The 26,295-nt window shown below is 43.0% G+C and overlaps 1 protein-coding gene across 3 annotated transcripts; it reads left to right on the top strand.

The window, feature by feature from the left end:
- Positions 1 to 15,495: 15,495 nt before the first annotated feature.
- LOC125535728 lies at positions 15,496 to 26,272 on the top strand (the record flags this gene model as incomplete). 3 transcript variants are annotated; one of them, XM_048698794.1, is given in 25 exon segments in its annotated part: positions 15,496 to 15,841; positions 15,942 to 16,092; positions 16,199 to 16,338; positions 17,463 to 17,579; positions 17,682 to 17,813; positions 18,191 to 18,368; positions 18,931 to 19,102; positions 20,292 to 20,413; positions 20,524 to 20,615; positions 21,178 to 21,220; positions 21,449 to 21,509; positions 22,261 to 22,409; positions 22,523 to 22,593; positions 22,670 to 22,840; positions 22,918 to 22,986; positions 23,239 to 23,340; positions 23,421 to 23,510; positions 23,998 to 24,076; positions 24,156 to 24,255; positions 24,351 to 24,426; positions 24,635 to 24,814; positions 25,472 to 25,594; positions 25,671 to 25,754; positions 25,861 to 26,045; positions 26,134 to 26,272. In XM_048698794.1, coding segments are annotated over 25 exon segments (3,021 nt in total), but the record flags the coding sequence as incomplete, so codon positions are not given.
- Positions 26,273 to 26,295: the final 23 nt, after the last annotated feature.

Below are 26,295 nucleotides of genomic sequence, written 5' to 3'. Positions count from 1 at the left end.
GATTATAAGGAAATAAATAATAACTTTATTATTGCCTCTAGGGCATATTTCCTTCAGTCTCCCACTTGCACTAGAGTCAATAATCTAGATTACACAGTAATGATTCTAACACCCATGGAGCCTTGGTGTTGATCATGTTTTGCTCGTGGAAGAGGCTTAGTCAACGGGTCTGCAATATTCAGATCCGTATGTATCTTGCAAATCTCTATGTCTCCCACCTGGACTAGATCCCGGATGGAATTGAAGCGTCTCTTGATGTGCTTAGTTCTCTTGTGAAATCTGGATTCCTTTGCCAAGGCAATTGCACCAGTATTGTCACAAAAGATTTTTCATTGGACCCGATGCACTAGGTATGACACCTAGATCGGATATGAACTCCTTCATCCAGACTCCTTCATTTGCTGCTTCCGAAGCAGCTATGTACTCTGCTTCACATGTAGATCCCGCTACAACGCTTTGTTTAGAACTGCACCAACTGACAGCTCCACCATTTAATGTAAACACGTATCCGGTTTGCGATTTAGAATCGTCCGGATCAGTGTCAAAGCTTGCATCAACGTAACCTTTTACGATGAGCTCTTTGTCACCTCCATATATGAGAAACATATCCTTAGTCCTTTTCAGGTATTTCAGGATGTTCTTGACCACTGTCCAGTGATCCACTCCTGGATTACTTCGGTACCTCCCTGCTAGACTTATGGCAAGGCACACATCAGGTCTGGTACACAGCATTGCATACATGATAGATCCTATGGCTGATGCATAGGGAACATCTTTCATATTCTCTCTATCTTCTGCAGTGGTCGGGCATTGAGTCTTACTCAACTTCACACCTTGTAACACAGGCAAGAACCCTTTCTTTGCTTGATCCATTTTGAACTTCTTCAAAATTTTGTCAAGGTATGTGGTTTGTGAAAGTCCAATTAAGCGTTTTGATCTATCTCTATAGATCTTAATGCCTAATATGTAAGCAGCTTCAGCGAGGTCTTTCATTGAAAAACTCTTATTCAAGTATCCCTTTATGCTATCCAGAAATTCTATATCATTTTCAATTAGTAATATGTCATCTACATATAATATCAGAAATGCTACAGAGCTCCCACTCACTTTCTTGTAAATACAGGCTTCTCCAAAAGTCTGTATAAAACCAAATGCTTTGATCACACTATCAAAGCATTTATTCCAACTCCGAGAGGCTTGCACCAGTCCATAAATGGATCGCTGGAGCTTGCACACTTTGTTAGCTCCCTTTGGATCGACAAAACCTTCTGGTTGCATCATATACAACTCTTCTTCCAGAAATCCATTCAGGAATGCAGTTTTGACATCCATCTACCAAATTTCATAATCATAAAATGCGGCAATTGCTAACATGATTCGGACAGACTTAAGCATCGCTACGGGTGAGAAGGTCTCATCGTAGTCAATCCCTTGAACTTGCCGAAAATCTTTTGCGACAAGTCGAGCTTTGTAGACAGTAATATTACCGTCAGCGTCAGTCTTCTTCTTGAAGATCCATTTATTCTCAATTGCTTGCCGATCATCGGGCAAGTCAACCAAAGTCCATACTTTGTTCTCATACACGGATCCCATCTCAGATTTCATGGCTTCAAGCCATTTTGCGGAATCTGGGCTCACCATCGCTTCTTCATAGTTCGTAGGTTCATCATGATCTAGTAGAATGACTTCCAGAACAGGATTACCGTACCACTCTGGTGCGGATCTTACTCTGGTTGATCTACGAGGTTCAGTAGTATCTTGTTCTGAAGTTTCATGATCATCATCATTAGCTTCCTCGCTAACTGGTGTAGGTGTCGCAGAAACAATTTTCTGTGATGTACTACTTTCCAATAAGGGAGTAGGTACAGTTACCTCGTCAAGTTCTACTTTCCTCCCACTCACTTCTTTCGAGAGAAACTCCTTCTCCAGAAAGTTTCTGAATTTAGCAACAAAAGTCTTGCCTTCGGTTCTGTGATAGAAGGTGTATCCAATAGTTTCCTTTGGATATCCTATGAAGACACATTTCTCCGATTTGGGTTCGAGCTTATCAGGTTGAAGCTTTTTCACATAAGCATCGCAGCCCCAAACTTTCAGAAACGACAACTTTGGTTTCTTGCCAAACCACAGTTCATAAGGCGTCGTCTCAACGGATTTTGATGGTGCCCTATTTAACGTGAATGCGGCCGTCTCTAGAGCGTATCCCCAAAACGATAGCGGTAAATCAGTAAGAGACATCATAGATCGCACCATATCCAGTAAAGTATGATTACGACGTTCGGACACACCATTACGCTGAGGTGTTCCGGGTGGCGTGAGTTGCGAAACTATTCCACAATTTTTCAAATGTACACCAAACTCGTAACTCAAATATTCCCCTCCACGATGAGATCATAGAAACTTTATTTTCTTGTTACGATGATTTTCAACTTCACTCTGAAATTCCTTGAACTTTTCAAATGTTTCAGACTTATGTTTCATTAAGTAGATATACCCATATCTGCTTAAATCATCTGTGAAGGTGAGAAAATAACGATATCCGCCACGAGCCTCAATATTCATCGGACCACATACATCTGTATGTATGATTTCCAACAAATCTGTTGCTCTCTCCATAGTACCGGAGAACGGCGTTTTAGTCATCTTGCCCATGAGGCACGGTTCGCAAGTACCAAGTGATTCATAATCAAGTGGTTCCAAAAGTCCATCGGTATGGAGTTTCTTCATGCGCTTTACACCGATATGACCTAAACGGCAGTGCAACAAATAAGTTGCACTCTCATTATCAACTCTGCATCTTTTGGCTTCAACATTATGAATATGTGTGTTACTACTATCGAGATTCAACAAGAATAGACCACTCTTCAAGGGTGCATGACCATAAAAGATATTACTCATATAAATAGAACAACCATTATTCTCTGATTTAAATGAATAACCGTCTCGCATCAAACAAGATCCAGATATAATGTTCATGCTTAACGCTGGCACCAAATAACAATTATTTAGGTCTAATACTAATCCCGAAGGTAGATGTAGAGGTAGCGTGCCGACTGCGATCACATCGACTTTGGAACCGTTTCCCACGCGCATCGTCACCTCGTCCTTAACCAATCTTCGCTTGATCCGTAGTCCCTGTTTCGAGTTGCAAATATTAGCAACAGAACCAGTATCAAATACCCAGGTGCTACTGCGAGCATTAGTAAGGTACACATCAATAACATGTATATCACATATACCTTTGTTCACCTTGCCATCCTTCTTATCCGCCAAATACTTGGGGTAGTTCCACTTCCAGTGACCAGTCTGCTTGCAATAGAAGCACTCAGTTTCAGGCTTAGGTCCAGGTTTGGGTTTCTTCTCTTGAGTACCAACTTGCTTGCCGTTCTTTTTGAAGTTCCCCTTCTTCTTCCCTTTGCCCTTTTTCTTGAAACTAGTGGTCTTGTTGACCATCAACACTTGATGCTCCTTCTTGATTTCTACCTCCGCAGCTTTCAGCATCGCGAAGAGCTCGGGAATAGTCTTATTCATCCCTTGCATATTATAGTTCATCACGAAGCTCTTGTAGCTTGGTGGCAGTGATTGGAGAATTCTGTCAATGACGCAATCATCTGGAAGATTAACTCCCAATTGAATCAAGTGATTATTATACCCAGACATTTTAAGTATATGCTCACTAACAGAACTGTTCCCTCCATCTTGCAGCTATAGAACTTATTGGAGACTTCATATCTCTCAATCCGGGCATTTGCTTGAAATATTAACTTCAACTCCTGGAACATCTCATATGCTCCATGACGTTCAAAACGTCGTTGAAGTCCCGATTCTAAGCCGTAAAGCATGGCACACTGAACTATCGAGTAGTCATCAGCTTTGCTCTGCCAGACGTTCATAACATCCGGTGTTGCTCCTGCAGCAGGCCTGGCACCCAGCGGTGCTTCCAGGACGTAATTCTTCTATGCAGCAATGAGGATAATTCTCAAGTTACGGACCCAGTCCGTGTAATTGCTACCATCATCTTTCAACTTTGCTTTCTCAAGGAACGCATTAAAATTCAACGGAACAACAGCACAAGCCATCTATCTACAAACAAGCATAAACGAGCAAGATACTTATCAGGTACTAAGTTTCATGATAAATTTAAGTTCAGTTAATTTACTTAAAGAACTCCCACTTAGATAGACATCCCTCTAATCCTCTAAGTGATTACGTGATCCAAATCAACTAAACCATGTCCGATCATCACGTGAGATGGAGTAGTTTCATTGGTGAACATCATTATGTTGATCATATCTACTATATGATTCACGCTCGACCTTTCGGTCTCCGTGTTCCGAGGCCATATCTGTATATGCTTGGCTCGTCAAGTATAACCTGAGTATTCCGTGTGTGCAACTGTTTTGCCCCCGTTGTATTTGAACGTAGAACCTATCACACCCGATCATCACGTGGTGTCTCAGCACGAAGAACTTTCGCAACGGTGCATACTCAGGGAGAACACTTCTTGATAATTAGTGAGAGATCATCTTATAATGCTACCGTCAATCAAAGCAAGATAAGATGCATAAAAGATAAACATCACATGCAATCAATATAAGTGATATGATATGGCCATCATCATCTTGTGCTTGTGATCTCCATCTCCGAAGCACCGTCGTGATCACCATCGTCATCGGCGTGACACCTTGATCTCCATCGTAGCATCGTTGTCGTCTCTCCAAGCTTGTGCTTCCACGACTATCGCTACCGTTTAGTGATAAAGTAAAACATTACATCGCGATTGAATTGCATACAATAAAGCGACAACCATATGGCTCCTGCCGGTTGCCGATAAATCGGTTACAAAACATGATCATCTCATATAATAAAATTCAGCATCATGTCTTGACCATATCACATCACAACATGCCCTGCAAAAACAAGTTAGACGTCCTCTACTTTGTTGTTGCAAATTTTACGTGGCTGCTACGGGCTTAAGTAAGAACCAATCTCACCTACGCATCAAAACCATAACGATAGTTTGTCAATTTGACTCCGTTTTAACCTTTGCAAGGACCGGGCGTAGCCATACTTGGTTCAACTAAAGTTGGAGAAACTGTCACCCACAAGCCACCTCTGTGCAAAGCACGTCGGGAGAACCGGTCTCGCGTAAGCATACGCGTAATGTCGGTCTGGGCCGCTTCATCCAACAATACCGCCGAACCAAAGTATGACATGCTGGTAGGCAGTATGACTTATATCGCCCACAACTCACTTGTGTTCTATTCGTGCATATAACATCAACATATAAAACCTAGGCTCGGATGCCACTGTTGGTTTTCGTAGTAATTTCAAAAAATTTCCTACGCACACGCAAGATCATGGTGATGCATAGCAACGAGAGGGGGAGTATGATCTACATACCTAGTAGATCGACAATGGAAGCGTTTGGTTGATGTAGTCATACGTCTTCACGATCCGACCGATCAAGCACTGAAACTACGGCACCTCCGAGTTCTAGCACACGTTCAGCTCGATGACGATCTCTGGACTCCGATCCAGCAAAGTGTCGGGGAAGAGTTCCGTCAGCACGACGGCGTGGTGACGATCTTGATGCACTACAGCAGCAGGGCTTCGCCTAAACTCCGCTACAGTATTATCGAGGACTATGGTGGCTGGGGGCGCCGCACACGGCTAAGGAAAAGATCACATGGATCAACTTGTGTGTTCTAGGGTGCCTCTGCCTCAGTATATAAAGGACCAAAAGGGGGAGGCTGGCCGGCCACATAGGGCGCGCCAGGAGAGTCCTACTCCCTCTGGGAGTAGGATCCCCCCCCAATCCTAGTTGGAATAGGACTTGTGGAGGGGGGAAAAGAGAGAGAGGGGCCGGCCCCCTCTCCTTGTCCAATTCGGACCAAGGGAGGGGAGGGGCGCGCGGCCCATGTAGGGCTGCCTCTTCTCTTTTCCACTAAGGCCCATCATGGCCCATTTAGCTCCCGGGGGTTCCGGTAACCTCCCGGTACTCCGATAAAATCCCGATTTCACCCGGAACACTTCCGATATCCAAACATAGGCTTCCAATATATCAATCTTTATGTCTCGACCATTTCGAGACTCCTCGTCATGTCGGTGATCACATCCGGGACTCCGAACAACCTTCGGTACATCAAAATGCATAAACTCATAATATAACTGTCATTGTAACCTTAAGCATGCGGACCCTACGGGTTCGAGAATAATGTAGACATGTCTCCAGTCAATAACCAATAGCGGGACCTGGATGCCCATATTGGCTCCTACATATTCTACGAAGATATTTATCGGTCAGACCGCATAACAACATACGTCGTTCCAGGCCAAGGATGGCTTGCGGACTCCTTGGCGATCGCCACCTCTCCGGTGATCTCCTCCCCTAGCCACTAAAATTCCTCTTCTCTCCGCTAGATCTCTCCGGCGCACTGAGATCTACCTTCTAATACCCATCTCCATGGGTTCTGATGTCGGATCCACCCTTGGCTTGGATTTCTCCAAGGGCTTGGTTTTTGCGGAAAAGGTCTTTCAATCTACTGGTTTTACGGTACATCCCATGGATGACACGGGCTTCTTCACCATGGTAATCTCTTTTGGGCGGCATGTTTTTCGTTTGCATGAAGATTCATTAGCAGCAGCAATTGAGGCGGCCATTGGGGGTTCTGCAATTGAGTACATGGTTTTTCCGCTCAAGGATAAGGTTTTTGGCTTTCAAGTTTCCTGTAAGGCTGTGGCTATGATCGTTCTTCAGCTCCGTTCTTATTCTTGTGATCATTTTAAATGTTACTTCCATCTTTGGGGTCATGGGGGCCCAAATTGGGGCCGTGAGTTCAAGCTATGGAAGTTGGAATGTGATGCAGAATGGGTTCTTGTTAGTCCTTCCAAACGTCGAGCTGCCCTTGGCATGCTAGCCATGCATTCCAAGCCCCAAAAGTCCTCGGTAAGATCTACTCATGCCCAAGCCAAGAAGCTTTCTTTTTCAACGTTCCAGAGTTATCCTGCTTGCCGTGGTTATCGTTATCCAGCCACACAGGATTGTATCCAAACTATTGAAGATGCGGGGTATACTCTCCCGGATCATGAAAGGGTGGTCATCCATCCCCCGCCGCCGGCTGAGCTCCGGTGGACGTCAACCTCTCCATCCATATCTTTCGGCACGGTTGGGAACCTCCCTCCTAATGCGACTCGGACACCGTCTATCTCGGGCGGGAATTATGATTCTTCGAATGTGGACGTGTCCTCTCATGTTGGGCCGTCATCTACACGTGCCACGGATCAAGTTGGGCCGGTGTTATCTTCTGGGCCTTCCACTATTCCTTCCTCTCAACAAGCTGCAGTGGATTTTGATAATTTGGTTTCAGATATGGTGGATGAAATCTTAACATGTCAAAAATGTTTGCGCAAGGGCCATTTTGCTACGGCGTGCACGTCCGGGTTACACTGTAACTCGTGTCTACGGGTGGGGCATGTTGCAAAAGATTGCAACCGGTTTGCACAGATCTTGGGCTTGGTTTGGAAACCGAAACCCGGTAACGTTGCAACTTCCGAGGATCCCCCAGCTCCCATCGAGAATATCTCTCTGACGCAACTTTTACCAAACTTGGACTCCTCTTGCACTTCTGCATTAACTCTTTTGCCCCGTTCCATCAGCCCTGGTCCCAAAACACCTTCGACTGCACCGCCGGAAACCCCACCTCCGCCGGAGTCCTCGCCGTCTGCTGCTAGCTCGGGACGTGCCTCTCCGATGGCAAATTTTCACCTTGACCCTCTGCTCTATGTGCCGGCAGGGCACCACATTGTGGATGGCGGTGAGGCTCGGGTGCTGCGAACCTTTGTGACGCCACATACCCCAATTGTGCGTCGCCATGAGGAGTTCATGCTGGCCGAGGTAATGCCCATCCCCCCTCCTGATCAGATTGGGGTTGCTAGGGAGGAAGTCGTCCAATGGCTACAAGCTCATGGGATTTTGGTGAGGTCTGCTCAACCTTGGATTAGATCGGTGGGTCTTTTTGAGTTACGGGATGCTGCTGTCAGATTTTCACTTCTTCAGATGCCGCCTCAGCCCCTGGGTAATGATCGTTTTGTTCGGTTTATGAAGCATGATGAGGGGGAATCTTTTAGAGGTGTTCAGGGTTTCCGACAGGGTTTGCTTATGTTTTTGGGGATTCCGCTTGATCTTCGCAATGAGAATGGTCTTCGGGCAGCAGTTAACACCTTTGGGAAGTTTCATCATTGGATTAGTGAGGACCCATATCTTGTGCGCTCCTTGGTCTTTGCATCTTTCCCCGAGGATATTCTTGTGCCCAGGGACGTGGTGTTCATGGAGTATGCAGCCTGGGGTGGTGCCAGAGTGTCTTGGACGGCGCCATTGTACATTCTGGGTGCCAATTTCGCCGAACAAATGCCCCAAGATGAGGACTGGATGCCCATCAATGGCAACCCTCATCCGCTGCCTGGAGTGCCCTTTCCAGAAATGCCCCCTTTTGTCCTGCCTCCATTCCCTGCTTTGGGATGGAACGATGTGCCACCACCGCCGCCTGCTCCTGCCCATGATCAAGAGGATAACTGGGGCAACTGGGATGAGCCTGCTGTGGAACCAGTTGTGGAGGACCAAGAGTCCATGGTTTTCAATGTTTCGGCACAACAAAGCTCTACTCAGCCAAGTTCAGACGTGCAGCTTCAGGAGCCGCCTGCAGTTATTGGTAGAACTGCAATGGAAACCTGAAGTAACCCGGAGAACATTGCCAAGGATGTGGAAGATGCTAGCAATTGGGCGATCGTGGTTTATCAACCCCCAGTTATTGATGTTCAGGCCCTTGCTCAACCTGTATTTAAGGTTCCTTTTGGACCCCCTCTGCCTCCTGAAATGATATGGAAGCGTTCTTTTGAGAATTTGCTGAATGCACCAGTGGTGTTTGAGGTGCCGAAGCCTCTAATGCTTAAGCCCTTGTCGCCAGTCAAGAGAAGATGGAGCCTTGCTTTTCCGCCTGATGATCTTCCTTTGCTGACGTGGAACGAGCCGGAGCTGGTTAGACCTGTGGCAAGAGCTCTTTTTGCAGATGACGCGGGTGAAGCTATGCCTGCTGTTGTCCCCCCTCCACCTATGTGCGCAAGACCAAGGAGACCTCGTAAAACTCTGGCGCCAACACCTCTGGTTGAAACGTCTGTTCGCAGATGTACCAGAAGCTCGGCCCAGCGTGATGGGTTTAAGCCCACTTTCCATGAGCTGATGCTACAGCCCAAGAAGAAGAAGCCCAAGGCTAAGCCCATTGCTGCTGAGAGGCCCGGCACCACTGCATATGGAGATGTCCCTCCCACTCCTGTCAGTCATCTGCAAGCTCTTGGCAAGGAGTTAGACATTGATGTAGCTCTGCTCACTGAGGATGCACTTATGGTGGACCCTTCTGCCGCAACCAACCAAGCTCCTAATACATAGTGTGCTATCCAAATGCTGGGTTTTGCAAGCCCCAAAATTTGCTCCCTGCATGTCTTTACTTTCTGAATTTTGGATATGTAATAATGTTGGTTCAGAACTTGATGTGGCTTTTGGACATATGGCATTGTGTGCTATGTGGTTTGGAGACCTGTTTATGATCTTTATCTATGAATTCTCAATGTAAAAGCTGGAATGTCCTGTGCTGGAATGTCAGGGGTTTGAACTCTGAAACTAGGCAAAGAGCTGTCAGGCAAAAGATCGATGAAAGTCACTGTGCAATTGCATGTTTGCAGGAAACTAAATGTGCTTCTTTTGACTCCAGATCAGTTAAAAGTTTTTGTCCTAAAAGATTTGACAGTTTTGCTTTTGCTCCTTCTTTGGGGGCCTCTGGTGGAATCATAGTTGTTTGGAACTCCTCTGTTCTTGAGGGGACCTTATTGGAAATTCAACAATTTGCAGTAGTAGTTGAGTTTGTCTCCAGACAAAATAATGAGAGGTGGACTCTTGTTGCTGTTTATGGTCCTTGTCAGGGGGAAGCTAGGGATAATTTTGTTACTTGGTTATACCACCTGAATATTCCAGTGGATGAAAATTGGCTGCTCCTGGGGGATTTCAATTTTATGCGCTTGCTGGATAACAGAAATTTCCCTGGAGGGGACCTGAATGACATGTTTATCTTCAATGAAATTATAGGTCACTTGGGCCTTTTGGAATTGCCCATCAAAGGTAGATCATACACTTGGTCTAATATGCAGGATACTCCCCTCCTTGAGCAGCTAGATTGGTTTTTCACTTCTGTTGATTGGATATCTGACTACCCCATGACTGAGGTGACGCCCCTTGCAAAAACTGCATCTGACCATGTGCCATGTGTGGTTTCCATCAAAACTTCTATCCCCAAGTCTAACATTTTTAGATTTGAGAACTACTGGTTAGAGCTTGAGGGTTTCATGGACTGTGTTGCCTCTTCATGGCAAAGAACTTCTAGAAAGGGACATATCACAGCTAGAATAGCTGACAAGTTCAAATCCCTGCGAATGTGTCTCAAAAGATGGCAGATGAACATCTCCAAACTGAAAATGCTTGTTTGTAAATGTAATAAGGTTATTCTGTTACTGGATGAACTTGAGGAGCTCAGACCATTGTACAGGCATGAATCTAATTTTCGAAGAGTGGTTAAAAATCATGTGGAAAAGTTACTTCACCTTCAATGGCTTTATTGGAAAAAGAGATGTACTATCAGATATATTAAAGTGGGTGGAGAAAACACCAAGTTCTTTCATGCTATGGCTACTGAGAGGCATAGAAGGAACTCTATTGCTAGCTTAAAGCTACCTGATGGCACTGTGGTATCTGATCACTCTCAAATGGAGGGTATTATATGGAATTGTTTTAAAAATAGAATGGGCTCTTCAAGGGGCATCCACATGGGCTTTGATCTCTCCTCTTTAATTGTTCCAGTGGAGGGTTTGGATGTTCTCACTAAGCCTTTTGAGAAAGAGGAAATGGACAAGATTGTCAAACATATGCTAGTTGATAAAGCCCCGGGTCCAGATGGTTTTAATGGTCTTTTCTTCAAAAGGTGCTGGCACATTATCTCTCCAGATTTTTATGAACTGGCACAGACTTTTTATGATGGTTCTGCTCATCTAGAGAACATCAATGATTCATATATCACTTTGGTGCCTAAGAAACACTCACCTGAGGAGGTGGGGGACTTCAGACCTATTTCTTTAACAGGAATGGGTCTTAAGTTCCTTTCCAAAATGGCTGCCAATAGGTTCCAAGAAGTAATAATGCAATGTATCCACAAAAACCAGTATGGATTTATAAAAAGCAGAACTATTCAGGACTGTATTGGATGGACTTTTGAGTACTTACACCAGTGTCATCAGTCCAAGAGGCCAATTGTCATACTTAAATTGGACTTTGAGAAGGCATTTGATTCTCTTGAGCATGAGGCAATTGTCCAAATCTTGAGATATAAGGGCTTCAATGAAAACTGGATTCTTTGGATGAAACAGCTTTTGTCTACAGGTACATCATCTGTTCTGCTAAATGGTGTTCCTGGTAGGAAATTCATATGTAAAAAGGGTGTTAGGCAGGGAGATCCAGTCCCTCCCCTGCTATTTGTCTTAGCAGCTGACCTATTGCAGACTGTAACTAATGACATGTTCAGAAGGGGCATACTTCATCTCCCAATACCTTGTCATGACCAGGACTATCCTGTGATTCAGTATGCTGATGATACCTTGATCATCTTGCCTGCTAACAAGGCACATTTAATTGCTTTGAAGGACATGTTAAAGGTCTTCTCTGGGTCTACTGGGCTTGATGTGAATTATCATAAATCCTTTATCATTCCCATCAATGTGGACACTGCTGTCATGGCAGATTTAGCTGCTGCTTTTGGATGTCAAATTGGGAAAATGCCTTTCACATACCTTGGACTGCCAGTAGGTACTACTAGGCCTAAAATGGTGGACTTCATGCCTCTGGTGGACTGCATGGAGAGAAGAATGACAGCTAGCTCCTCTTTCTTAAATCAGGGGAAGAGATTACAGTTTCTGAACTCTGCATTGTCTTCTATGCCTATCTTCTTTCTTTGTAGTTTGGCTGTCCCGGCTGGCATTCTAAAGCAATTGGAGAGAATTCAGAGACAATGCCTTTGGAGGAAAAATAGGGGTGAACCTGCTCCTTCTCTGGCTGCTTGGGACCTTATTTGCAGGCCAAAAAACAAGAGAGGCCTCGGTATTCTCAACCTGGGTGTTCAAAATGTGGCGCTATTGCTCAAACATGCCAATAACTTCCTCAATAAAAAGGATATACCTTGGGTGTTCTTAGTTTGGGACTCTTACTATCATGGCAGAGTACCCCAAGGAACTTCTGATTGTGGCTCCTTCTGGTGGAAGGATATATGCAAAGTCTTGCAAAACTTTAGGGACTGTTCTTGGGTTCAGATAAATGAAGGAGACACTGCACTAATGTGGTCTGACACTTGGAAGCTTGATGATCAGGACTCTAGGCTTCAGTTCAGATTTCCCAGGCTTTTTTCATATGTTAAAGATCCCTGGATTTCTGTTAAGGATTTCTTGGACTCTCAAGACATGTATCAACACTTCCATCTTCCTTTGTCTAGCCAGGCCTTTGATGAGCTGCTTATTCTTCAATCTCTGTTGGACAACCATGATAGAGTCACTGGGTCCAAGGATATTTGGCTTTGGAATGGCATTGCCAAGGGATACTCTCCGAAGCTCTTTTACTCACATATGTTTGTGTCACAATCTTTCAACCCCCTGACAGTTTGGATCTGGAAGTCCTCTTGCACTATGAAAATAAAGGTTTTTGCTTGGATGCTCATTATGGATAGGCTGAATACTAAAGATATGGTGGAACGGAGGCATTGGCATTTGGAGGATGGAGTAAACTGTGTTCTCTGCCCTTTGCAGACTAAGGAAACAAGAGATCATTTGTTCTTCAATTGCAATTTTAGTGTCAGGATCTGGAACTATTTGCAAATTGATTGGGGTCCTCAGGTGCCTCGATGAAGGAGCTAGTCATCAATGCAAGCAGGAGTTTTAGGAAACCTTTCTTCACTGAAGTGGTCTTTATAGCTTGCTGGAATATATGGATTGTCAGAAATGCTAAGGTCTTTAGGCATGAGAGAGCTGGATTTAATAAATGGAGAACAGCTTTTCTTCATGATATTGCCCTTATGCAATATAGGGTTAAGCCTGCTTTTAAGGATGATCTCCTTAAATGGATCTCTTTTCTTCCACCTTGATCCTTTTGTTGTTTTTCCTCCTTTTAGTTTAGCTTGATTACCCCTTGTAATCCCCCTTGTACTTGTTCTTGTCTTGCCTTTTAATAAAGTTTTGATTTGCTGTGGGGGTTTTTCCCTACAGTCCCAGTCAAAAAAAAAAAACATACGTCGTTCCCTTTGTCATCGGTATGTTACTTGCCCGAGATTCGATCGTCGGTATTCCAATACCTAGTTCAATCTCGTTGCCGGCAAGTCTCTTTACTCGTTCTGTAATACATCATCCCGCAACTAACTCATTTAGTTGCAATGCTTGCAAGGTTTAAGTGATGTGCATTATCGAGAGGGCCCAGAGATACCTCTCCGACAATTGGAGTGACAAAACCTAATCTCGAAATACGCCAACCCAACATGTACCTTTGGAGGCACCTGTAGTACTCCTTTATAATCACCCAGTTATGTTGTGACGTTTGGTAGTACCCAAAGTGTTCCTCCGGTAAACGGGAGTTGCATAATCTCATAGTTATAGGAACATGTATAAGTCATGAAGAAAGCAATAGCAACATACTAAACGATCGGGTGCTAAGCTAATGGAATGTGTCATGTCAATCAGATCATTCTCTCAATGATGTGATCCCGTTAATCAAACAACAACTCATTGTTCATGGTTAGGAAACATAACCATCTTTGATTAACGAGCTAGTCAAGTAGAGGCATACTAGTGACACTTCACACATGTATTATGTTTCCGGTTAATACAATTCTAGCATGAATAATAAACATTTATCATGATTATAAGGAAATAAATAATAACTTTATTATTGCCTCTAGGACATATTTCCTTCAGAATTCTAGTCGGGTTCCTAGTGACTCGTGTAACTGCTCCCAGAACTTTGATGTGAACTCGGTGCCCCTGTTAGAGACGATCTCCCATGGAACCCCATGTCGACTCACAATCTTTGTGATGTAAATCTTTGCTAACTTGACACTAGTGTAGGTGGTCTTCACTGGAATGAAGTGTGCGACCTTGGTTAGGTGATCCACCAATACCCAAATAGAATCATAACCAGACTGGTCCTGGAAAATCCTGTGATGAAGTTCATACCGATTATATCCCATTTTCAGTAGGTAGGGGGTAAAGGTTGTAGCAGTCCCACTGGCTTATGGTGTTCAACTTTAACTCCACTACCCACATCACATAGGGCTATTTACTCGGCTAGCTATGTCCCTCTTAATCCCCGTCTACCAAAATCATCCGTTCAGATCCATGTTGCCAGGGTGAATGGAATACGGCGAGTCATGTGCTTCTTGCATAATCAACTTTCTTAGCTCCGGGTCCTTGAGTGCACAAACTCGGCTCTCAAACCACATAACTCCACAAAGGAGTGTATGTTGTATTGTAGCACCCCCTCTCGCTAAACGTCTCCACAAGGCTGGCAAAAGGGTCTCTTCTCATTCAAAGCATTTCACAGCCTTTACATCGTTACGATTGTAGACGTAGTTCAGATTCACCATCATCTCTCTATCCGAGACTAACATAGAGCCATGTCTGATCACATGCTCAGAATTGCGACAAACCGCTCTCTTATGGACCAACATGTCCCGGGCCTGAATCGTAGAGCGCTGATGCCCAATAGAGGCTTTAAGTCCGTGCGTGTGCGGACCAACACCTAACGTGACCAATGAAACGGAATCAAACACGCCCAAAAGGTCTGGAGTACCATCGGAAGAAGATAGCGACACGAACGCAGGCAGCAACACACGTACACCTGGTCCCGGACGAACCCAAGCCATCCGTCCATTCCACCAGCGCAAAGGATCACACGACAGGACGCCGCGAAAGCAACGCCGAACCCGAGCCATGCCTCCCCACCCAGTTAACGCCGCCCGCGCCTCCGTGTCTCTACACCGCACCTAATCCCCACCCCACGCCCTCGACGGCGCGCGCGGCGCACACGCGACACGCACACGCCTCGGCCCCACCACCCCGCCTCGCATCGCGCGGCGGCCGCCTTCGCGAATCGCGAGAACGCCCCTACCTAGTCGGCACTCGGCAAACTTCGAGGAAAAAAGAAAGAAGGAAAAAAAAAGGCTGCGGCCCGCTCGCTCGCTCGGCGCTGACGAAGAGAGAAGGACCGGTCGAATCCACCACGGCCAGGCCGGCCGTTTCTCCTCCTTCCTTCCGTAAAACGCCGGTAAAAAACCCCGTTGACGCGGCCGCCGCCAGCCATCCAGCCGATCTCCCCACCCCCTCGGGCCCCGTATAAATAAGCGCGCCTCCCTCCTCCCCCCACCACCAACCTCGCGATCCGTAAACGGAAACAAAACCACACCCCCGCGCCCCCCGTGGCCTCCCTCTCCCCCCTCGTCACGCCTCCGCCCCCGCCCCGTCGCCAAATTACGCTTGGCCCCTCGCCCGCCGCGGGGATCCCTACCCCGGCGCCATGGTCGACACCAGGCGCAGCTCCGCGGGGAAGCGCCGGGCCTCGTCGGAGGAGGCCTCGCCCCCGACGCCCCCGCCCGCGGCGGCCCCGGACTCGGGCGACGCGGCGGGGGCGTCGGCGTCGGCGCCCGGTGCGGAGGCCGCCTCCCCACCGCCGGCCCCGCGTAGCCGGTCGGCCAAGCGGGCCAAGGCCGCGGTCCGCCCCCTGCGCGCGTTCCTCTGTTTTTGTATCGCTGATGATTTCCGGGAACCGATTGATCTGATTATTCGTTGCTGTGCGGTGGTGGTCGTGGCAGGGCAAGACGACGCGCCCGGTGTCGGCCCCCGTGTTCGAGGCCGCCGCCAAGGCAGCGGGCCGCGCGATCGAGAGCTCGCAGCTGAGCGCGCCGGCCGCGGAGAGGTCCGCCGGGGCCGTCGCGGCGTCGTCCACGGTGTCGAATTCAGGAGGTGCGTGCTGTTGGGTTCCGAGTTCGCGGTTCGTTTCAGGAGGGGCCAGGGCTTGGTTTAGCCCGGGGGGAGGTTTTTGATTGCTCTTCTTTTGCTGAAGCTTCAGCGAGGAAGAAGAGGACGCCCAGGCGTCTGCCTCCATCTGACGAGACGACCGCGGAAGAGATGACGCAGTGGAAGACGAGGCGCGGGGCGGCCAGTAGCCGGACTCATGCTTGGGCCAGATTGATTTCCCAATCTTCTCAGGTCTGTTGTTTAGGAGAACTCACTGATGAGAGGAACAGTGCCACAATTCTATTTGGTGACCGCATAGCATCTAATCAAGTTATTTGACGGACAATTAAACTGCTGTAGCCTTCTTAGCTATCAAACAGCACAAACATTTTAGTAAACGTAGCAGATTTTAATTCAAAATTCATTTTGGTACAAATCTGTGTCTTGAGTGGGTCATTATATATGTCTGCCAAAGCTCTATTGTGAATCATCTGTCATATAACGCTTCATGCATGGCTTTAGTTGGCAACACAGGACCATTATGTGCTGTTAGAGCTGAAACTAGCTTTTCTTCAAAATGGAGCGAAGAACCATTCCATCTAAGTTATCCAAATACCAGAGAACATCGACTAGTTATTCTCGTTTTGCTACTGTTTGCTGGCTTCTATACAGTATCTACTTCCTGTCATTATTTGGCCCGACATGTATAATGCCTTTGTCAGAGTTTTATTAAACATTGTGATTTTTGTGTATGTGGGTTTTGTAATCTTGCGCTAGTAACTGTTCAGTAATTTTTAAATCATCATTCTGATATTTATCTTGAGTTTCCAGTCTCCTGCATTCGCAACTATAGGATTGTTATTGTCTTCCTGCTCAAATTTAAGCGTACTAAGCTACAAATTTAAGCGTACTAAGCTAATACTATTAGCTTAGTACGCTTAAATTTTGCGAATGATATCATGTTTAGATGCCAATCCTTGCCAGTTGCCACAGCCACCATTGAGTCATTTAATTTGTCTTGTGGACTTGCGTAATCATCTTATTTGTAAAATCTTGAACGTTTTTTTCTACAACTGAGTAGGAACATCTTACGTTACTCTGAAATTGTCTGGAGGTTCATTTGGACCATTTGATACAAATGAGTCACATTGGATCAAGGGTGATCCCTGTTGTTGGTGCATACATGCATAGCAAATACCATTTCACAGTTACTTGTTTTTGAGTTGCTGACATCTGTTTTTTGTAACCGCGTCAAATAGCCTACCATTTTGTCAATTCCCCACTTAGTTCTGTAGTATTGGTAATTTAGTCTTAGCATTTACTAATTCTAAACAATTATCTTTGCTAATGATTATATTCTTCTTTCTGCTGTTCAGTATCCCACGGTTCCTATTTATGCTTCCTATTTCACCGTTGGCCATGGTGGTAAACATGATTTGAAACTGACGGACGCATTATCTGGATCACTTGTTTGCAGACTGAGGCATGTTAGGGTATGGTTGCATTCTTAATTTTATTAATTTATTATTAGTACTCCGTTCTTCCTGCATTCATCATTTTGAGGTTTTGACTGTCAATTTTGACCTGTTTACCAGAGGGGTGCTGCCCTTGAGGTCTCTATATCCAAAGTTGTCTATGTAAATGGGAAGGCCTTAGACAAGGCTGCTAAGGTCACCTTGACTGGAGGCGACGAAGTTGTTTTTAGTTCACTTGGGAGGCATGCTTATGTATCCTTTTTTTGTGACTGACCGCTTTCTTAGTACATGTGTATTGCTCCTATCTGTGATTACGGGCATGTCTGGATGTTTTTGCCACTGTGCTTTGTTAAGCAAGACTAGCAATGTTTGGTTCTCCTGCCTTGCAAGCGAAATGAGATTGTGCTTTCTATGATAGTATAATTTGTTGCTCAACATATTGTATGTATTTATTTGAAACTATGTAGTGGACTACACCAGGGAAAACTTTACAGGCTAACAATGCCCACATGGAAGAAGTGGGAGCTAATTTGGGCCTGCCAAAATTTGGCCTTACTAGGCAAAGTTAGATGGACAGATGTTGGGGTTAGGTTGCATTTTAGGCGTGGAAGTCCTTAACATGTTGGAAGATATTTCAGCCTCTTCCAGAGGAAAAATCAAGCACATCAATCCTTTCTTCCCCGAGTTTTGTTCAGCAAGGGCAGCATCCAGTTATGAAAGGCACACTGGATCATTTATCATCTAAAAGGGCCAAGTTATCAGTGCCGTTTAATTTTGGTAGTGGCTGCTCTCCATTGATTCCTCATGGTGAGATAGCTTCATTTCTTCCCTAAGGCCCTCCTAATCCCTAACATTTTAGAAAAAAGGGATGCAACATAAGAGGACTTCTGTTTTTTTATCTTGTTCCTCAAAACTGGGTACTCCCTCCATTTTCATTTACTCTGCATATTAGATTTGACTGAAGTCAAACTTCATAAAGTTTGACCAAGTTTATAGATTTCTTTGAACATCTACAATAAAAATTCTATATGATGTGAAAGTATATTCAATAATGAATGAATCTAATGGTATTGATTTGTTATTGTATATGTTACTCCCTCCGTCTGAAAATACTTGTCATCAAAATGGATGAAAAGGGATGTATCTAGAACTAAAATACATCTAGATACATCCCCTTTTATTCATTTTGATGACAAGTATTTCCGGACGGAGGGAGTAATATTTTTGTCTATAAACTTCAAAGTTTACAAAGTTTGATTTTGACCAAAGCTAATATGTGGAGTAAATAAAAATAGAGGGAGTACCTTTTATTTGTTATTATGATGAAAGAGAAAAGTGAGGCTAAACAGATCTCTTTTTTGTTCACTAGATACAGAGATAGTCAGCAGTTTATGTAAAACAATGGAGGAGCAGAACCAGTTCTCTTCTGAAGAAAATGCGCCATTTGCTCAACATAAACTTTTAAAAGAAGATCTGAAGAAGGCAGTTGTTAGTGCAAGTGATATATCAGAGTCATTTGATAGTTTTCCATATTATCTGAGGTATCTAGATTATTACTCTCTTCATGAAAAAAAAACAGCTCTTTTGTTATATTGTTCGAGATATAGAAATATATATGATTTGATGCATCTCTTAGGCCCTCTTTGGTTCATAAGTCCTAGGACTTTTTCTAGTCCCAACTAAAAAGTCCCTTCCTGTTTGTTTCCAGGGACTAAAAAGTCCCTAGTCCCTCCCTAGAGGTTATTAAATGACCATGTTACCCCTAGTATATAGAGAAATAACAACCAAACAACACCATGGGGCGGCGGGCCAATGGGTGCATGGAGGGGCATTGTTGGAAAAGTCCCAAAAAGTCCCAAAAAGACTCTCCTTGAGAGTCTTCTTCATTTAGTTCCAAAAAGCAACTTTTAGTCCCTAGTAGTCCCTCCTCTTTGGTTAAAAAGTCTCTAAGAGGGACTTTTTCTAGTCCCTACACCAAAAAGTCCCTGGAAACAAACACCTCCTTATTATCCTTCATTTTAGGAGCCTATAATGTTTATTTTGTACTTCACATAATAAGTAAAGAAATTCTTATAATGATCCTATAGAAGGATGATTTCTCCCCAATTGCTTAGTTCTGTAATTTCACAAACCCCATCTCTCTTCTTATTTGTTATTCCTCGTAACATCCTTAAAAAATGTAAGAAAAATAATTGCAATGCCATTCTCATTTCTAAATCATACTTTCTTTTAGCTAGTAAGCTGTGACGCCATTTTCTAAAAAAAGTAAGATGTGACATAATGGCAGGCAGAATGATCGGTTGGTCATAGTGCATGATAATTGGATATACTAAATCTTGCTCCTACAAATGTTTCAATTGGTTATAGTGGTTCGTTGGTCACCTCCTCTCACCCTGATGTGACCCATTAGATCTGTTGCAAACAGTGGAGATGTTAGTCCTGTTTGACACCAAAATTAGTATAAAGTTACCCCCCAAGTGGCCCAAGTGTATGAACACATCACATAGGCTTAAGCTTGGCATCACCATCAATTCATTTTGTGAGTAGCAACCTATTGGATATCTAATAATCTAAGTTGTTCTATATTTTGCAAGACACAGGCATTTAGCAAGTGAGTACTGATTACTCGAGTACAACCTACTTTTTTTCCAGTTAATTTGGCCTGTTGCATATTGATTGATTGGTCTCTGGTGGTTAAGAACTATCTTTGATGCCTTCTCATCCTTGCAGTGAGAATACCAAAAGTTCTCTCCTGACACCAGCACATGTAAATTTGTGTTGCAAGGAAGCCATGGAGTGGACAAAAAAAATATCTTTTATTTCTCAACGAGTACTATTATCTGGTCCAGCAGGTATTAGTTATACTTGATGAAATTATGGGGTATTGCAGTTAGTGATTTTGTATATTTGTTAAATGCTAAATGCTTGGATTGTTTACTAAAAACAAATTTACTTTTTGTAGGGTCTGAGATATACCAAGAAACATTGATGAAGGCTCTCACCAAACACTTCGATGCTAGGCTGCTCGTCGTAGATTCATCATTGCTGTCGAGTGTAAGCCTCTTAACCATGCCATGCTTATTCTTCTTGCAGTGGACTGATGATATATTGAACAGCGCCACCGCAGCTCATTTTGAACAAACCACAACCTATTCTATTGTAGGCCTTATCTTTTTGTAAGATGACAGATATGCGCCTTCTTTTTCGTGAGATGAAATATATGCTTCAACTATTCTATTTTACCTTTTTGTCCAATGCTGCTAGTATTTTCTGGAAGCTCGAAATGTTTTCTTCTTTCAGAGTTTGAACTTTGTAAACAAGCTGTACAGCAGAGTTGCAGTAAACTCACAAGACTGGTGCTGTTTATAAATACATCCGAAAAGATGTAGCATTAGTTAATTTCACCATAAATGAATCAGGTGACACCTTGAGATGTAAACTAGAAAATGATGTATGCTGTAAGTTACACACTGATGCAACTGCATGCTCGCTTTAAACAGTTGCATATGAATTGTGTGCAAAAGGAGAGGGACAGGGGGTGGGGGTGGTGGTCTTTTCTTTGGTATTTCTTTAGTTCAAATTCAAATGCCAACACCTGAGTGTCATTTATTTTCAGGGACAGTCTTCAAAGTCAAAGGAATCAGAGCCGTACAAAAAAGGTAAGGCTATCATGACTCTGTTATTAGCACTAAATTTTCTTTGCTATTTTTTGGCAACTATTTTTAAGTCTAGATGTTGAGAGTACCTGTTGAATTGAGTATGGTGGCCCTGCATTTGTCCGTGGTACTATGAACGATGAAGAGACTACTGTTTGTTTTTACAATATTTTCTTAGTGTAATGAAACAATCTGATGTAGCGGTAGTAATGCTTCTGATATTTTATTCAGGTGATAGGGTGCGATACATTGGTTCTTTGCAGTCAACAAGGTTTATCCTCGAGGGACAAAGGTGTGTCCCATACCTTAAGATTTGTTTTCTTAAATGTGCATCCTTTCAGCTTCCTGCGCCACATGTGTGAATGTCCCAGGAGCTTTTTTTTATGTAATTTTTTCTCTTGGTTACTCTTAGTACCTTTCATGCTATAGCAGTTTTGAGTAGGAGGGTTTACAGATAGAAAATTATTTGTGCTGTGCAAAGCTGGAAAACCTATTGTATGATATACGATGATCGTGAGTTGCTATAGAGAGTTTGCAGTAACTGGTAGCAGCTATAAGCTTTTTTACATGGGTCTGGATTTAGCCCTGTTTGCAATGCAGGATTCTCATATGAAATTTTCAGGAAACTGCACATCCAGCGGGAGTATAAGTTTCGTTTTGTATGAAATTTTTACATTCGAAATGGGTTATATGGAAAAGTAGATCTGATGCAATAATCATGAGAATCATCCTTTCTCCATTTTCCTGTAAATATTGCATATTATATTGTACTGCATTGATCTTTTGTACTTAAGTTGCATAGTCTATCTTAGATGGCAGTAGGTTTTCTTATTGGATAAAAGAACCAGGCTGGTTTGAGTCCCTGCTTGTTGGTCTGACCTTGTGATGATATGCAATGATCGCTAACCATATGGATTTTCTGAATTATTACTTATTATGTTAGCATTCCACCCCTTTGTTTGCAATTGACCTCTCTTGTTGTTGCCATCTGCATATTTTACTTGCATCTATTAAAAATTTATGCCAAATTATACAATCTGCAGAGCTCCAGATTATGGTTCCCAGGGTGAAGTGCGACTTCCTTTTGAGGAAAATGGATCCTCAAAAATCGGAGTCAGTTTTGACAAACCAATTCCTGGGGGCATTGATCTAGGAGGCAATTGTGAGGTTGATCATGGTTTCTTCTGTTCAGGTGAGTTTTTCTTCTGTTGTTCTTATGTACTTCTTAAATGCAGTGTTTTTTGCCATTTATTGCTATATTGTTAATTTTTGTAACAACTTACTTATGCCTATTTGTATTTCCAGTTGATTCTCTGTGCCTCGATGGTCCAGGATGGGAAGACAGAGCTAAACATCCATTTGATGTAATATTTGAGGTTTGTACGATCTTCGCAACCTTACTTTTATCAGCATTTGTCATTTTTTCCTATTACTCACTGGAATTTTATGCAGTTTGTTTCTGAAGAAAGTGCGCATGGACCCCTTATCCTATTTTTGAAGGACGTTGAGAAAGTGTGTGGAAACACTTACTCTTATCATGGTCTAAAGAGCAAGCTCGAAATTTTTCCAGCAGGTGTTTTTGTTATTGGGTCTCAGACCCAGGCAGACAGTCGGAAAGATAAGGTACTTACTGTAAAGATAATCTGCACCTGATTTCTAAGTATTCATTCTTTTAGCTAACAAAAAAGATGTTTATACAGCTAAACGGGTCTCCTTTCCTTTCGAAGTTCCCATACGGTCAAGCAGCAATACTCGACCTTGCGTTCCAGGTGCCTTTTCTGGTTTTGCTGGAAGTATCCCTACTTATGCCATGCTAGTGTAGGGACTCCATGGCACTACAACACATTGTCAGCTTATACTGAAAGGATATTTCTGATATATACATCTCAATTGCTTATTATCTTGTCCACTGTATTATTTTTCTTACTGGACCCTTTTATCAATTAAATTAAATAATGGTTTCTGTCATAAGTGCTCTGTTACACTTTTTTGTTGTTACAATCTAATGTACACCAATGCAGGATAGCTTTGGCCGGGTGAATGATAAAACCAAAGAAGCAGCGAAGACTGCGAAGCATGTCACTAAACTTTTCCCCAGTAAAGTGACAATACAACCACCACAGGTATGCCATTTGTGTTACTCAACAATGATGTCTACTTGGTAGTGTCCTCTCCTAGTTATAACTCTAAATACATGCTACAGGATGACTTGGAACTCTCAAAGTGGAAACAGCTATTGGATCGTGATATTGAAATTCTGAAAGTGAAGGCTAACATTTCAAAAGTCCAGTCTGTAAGTATTAATTAGGGACTTTTCATTTTGTATATTACTTTTGGACTATAATAGACTTAAAAACCTTCAATGTTCTTTTGCTCTCGAACATACCCAATGTTATTATGTTTCAGTTTTAAGTAACTGCTTGTTTGCACACCCCTGTTATTCAATTATCATATGTTCTCTTCAGCCTAATGTCTTGCGTTTTATATGTTAGTCTTTCCCTATGTAGCTGGGAGTCCAAACATGATTACTAAAAAAAAGTATGTCATTAAGCTGCTATTAGATTCCCAGAGTGATTAGGATGTTCTGATTTTTATTTGACAATTTTCTTACGTTTTGTTGAAACTTTCGATAGATTTGCCTCCACTATGGGACAAAATAGTATTCCTGCATCACCTGTATTAGTGCGACCTCTAAAAATGGAATTGTCGCTCCACTCCACTGATGTTGCTGTTCCTTATATCTCTTGGTTTAACTAATGTCTTTATGCAATCGGATGCAGTTTCTAACTCGCAATGGTCTGGAATGTGCTGATGTAGAGACCACAGTATGTGTTAAAGATCGAACTCTTACAAATGAATGTGAGTAGTCATTCCTACATGATGTTTTATCCTGTATAATGTCCATGTAGCATCATCTGTCTATTGTTTTTGTTTCCAGGTGTCGATAAAATAGTTGGTTATGCTTTGAGTCATCAAGTTATGAATTCTACTGTTCCAACTCCTGGAAAGGATGTGTTACTTGCTCTTTCTGGTGAAAGGTTTATTCTCTAACCTTGTACACTTCACAAAGTTGTGCAAGAAAGTTCTTTCTGGTTCATCTAATGATTATCTTACTGAAATTATTGCATTTCAGCCTTCAGCATGGGGTTGATTTGTCGGAAAGGATGCAAAATGACCATAAGAAAAAGAGCACAAAGAAATCACTCAAGGTGACTTTCGTCTTTTTTTCTTAATAGCAAAGATCACCTCATGTATATGACTTGACCTGGCCATGATCAGCCTGGCCCAGTTATTTATTTGAAGTGTGCAAATAAGTCAGATTGAGTTTGAGTTTCATCTATTATTTGAGGCTCTGGGTCATTATCACATTAATGGTGTCTAATGCCAATGACTTACATGCATTCCTTTTAATTGTAGGATGTTGCCACGGAGAATGAATTTGAAAAGAGGCTTCTTAGTGATGTTATCCCTCCAGATGAGATAGGTGTTTCCTTTGATGACATTGGAGCACTAGAGAATGTCAAGGAAACTTTGAAGGAATTAGTGATGCTTCCATTGCAAAGGCCAGAGTTGTTCTCCAAGGGACAACTTATGAAGGTACAAGGCATTCTTAATCTTCATTATTTATGCTTAATATTCTTCTAAAACAATCCACATGTTCCTTCTGTGAGTCCTCTGTTTCACCTGTAACAATGGCTCCTTGTTTTGTCATTTACCTTTATAGTTAGGTATCCTCCTTTCTGCGCTTATGACTCATCCTTGTTGAGTGGTTTAGTAAATATTGTAATGTTGTTCACCTGCGGTGTGTCCATCATCTCCTATTCATTCTGTGCTTTCTAGCATTTTGAATTATAGTTAGATATCCCCCTTTCTGCGCTTATGACTCATCCTTGTTGAGTGGTTTAGTAAATATTGTAATGCTGTCCACCTGTGGTTTGTCCATCATCTCCTATCATTCTGTGCTTTCTAGCATTTTGAATTTATGTATGATGCTTTTGTGAGCCTTCTGTTATACAGCTTCACTTTCTAAATATAAGACGTCCTGTTAGTAGTGTCAAAAAACATCTTACATTATGGGACAGGAAGTGGTTAATATCATGCAATCCCAAATTTAATTGAAAAGAGCAACAAGAATCACTTCAAACTGAATGTAGCAGGTTGAATACTGCCGTTATCATATTATTCTCCTTATTAATTAGTATTTCTTAACTTACCCAGTGTGCAATATTGTTCTGATTTTTCATTTTGCACCAGCCATGTAAAGGAATATTGCTTTTTGGTCCACCTGGTACGGGGAAGACCATGCTTGCTAAAGCTGTTGCAACAGAGGCTGGTGCTAACTTCATCAACATATCAATGTCAAGCATTGGCTCGAAGGTTTTCCCATAACAGATATTTATCTAGATTGCTCTCCATTGTTAGTTCTACATTTTCTTACCTGTAATTGTAACAGTGGTTTGGCGAGGGGGAAAAATATGTGAAAGCTGTGTTTTCACTTGCAAGCAAAATTGCTCCCAGTGTCATTTTTGTGGATGAGGTCAGTCAAAAAATTTCATCATCATTGATGATTTGATTATGATTCAACAGGCTGCAGAATAATAGTGTCTTAATTAAGAGACCTTGCTGTGTCCCCTGTTTTGCAGGTTGACGGCATGCTGGGTAGACGTGAAAACCCAGGGGAACATGAAGCCATGCGTAAAATGAAAAATGAATTTATGGTGAACTGGGATGGTCTGAGAACAAAAGACAAAGAACGTGTATTAGTACTTGCTGCCACTAATAGGCCGTTTGATCTTGATGAGGCTGTTATTAGGAGGCTCCCAAGGAGGTATGGGTATACATATTTTAACAAATAAATGCAAATTGTGACACTGGCATTGCCAACCAGCAATAATTCTTCTGAAACTTTTGTTTAGGTTGATGGTGAATTTACCAGACGCAACCAATAGGAAAAAGATTATTAGTGTAATACTAGCCAAAGAAGATTTGGCAGAAGATGTAGATCTGGAAGCAGTGGCTAGCCTGACTGAGGGGTATTCAGGCAGTGATCTGAAGGTATTTAATTTTATGTTAAGCTT

This window comes from Triticum urartu, chromosome 2 (assembly GCF_003073215.2).
Source record: "Triticum urartu cultivar G1812 chromosome 2, Tu2.1, whole genome shotgun sequence".
Lineage (NCBI taxonomy): Eukaryota > Viridiplantae > Streptophyta > Magnoliopsida > Poales > Poaceae > Triticum > Triticum urartu.
This window is presented reverse-complemented; position numbering and strand designations above follow the sequence as displayed.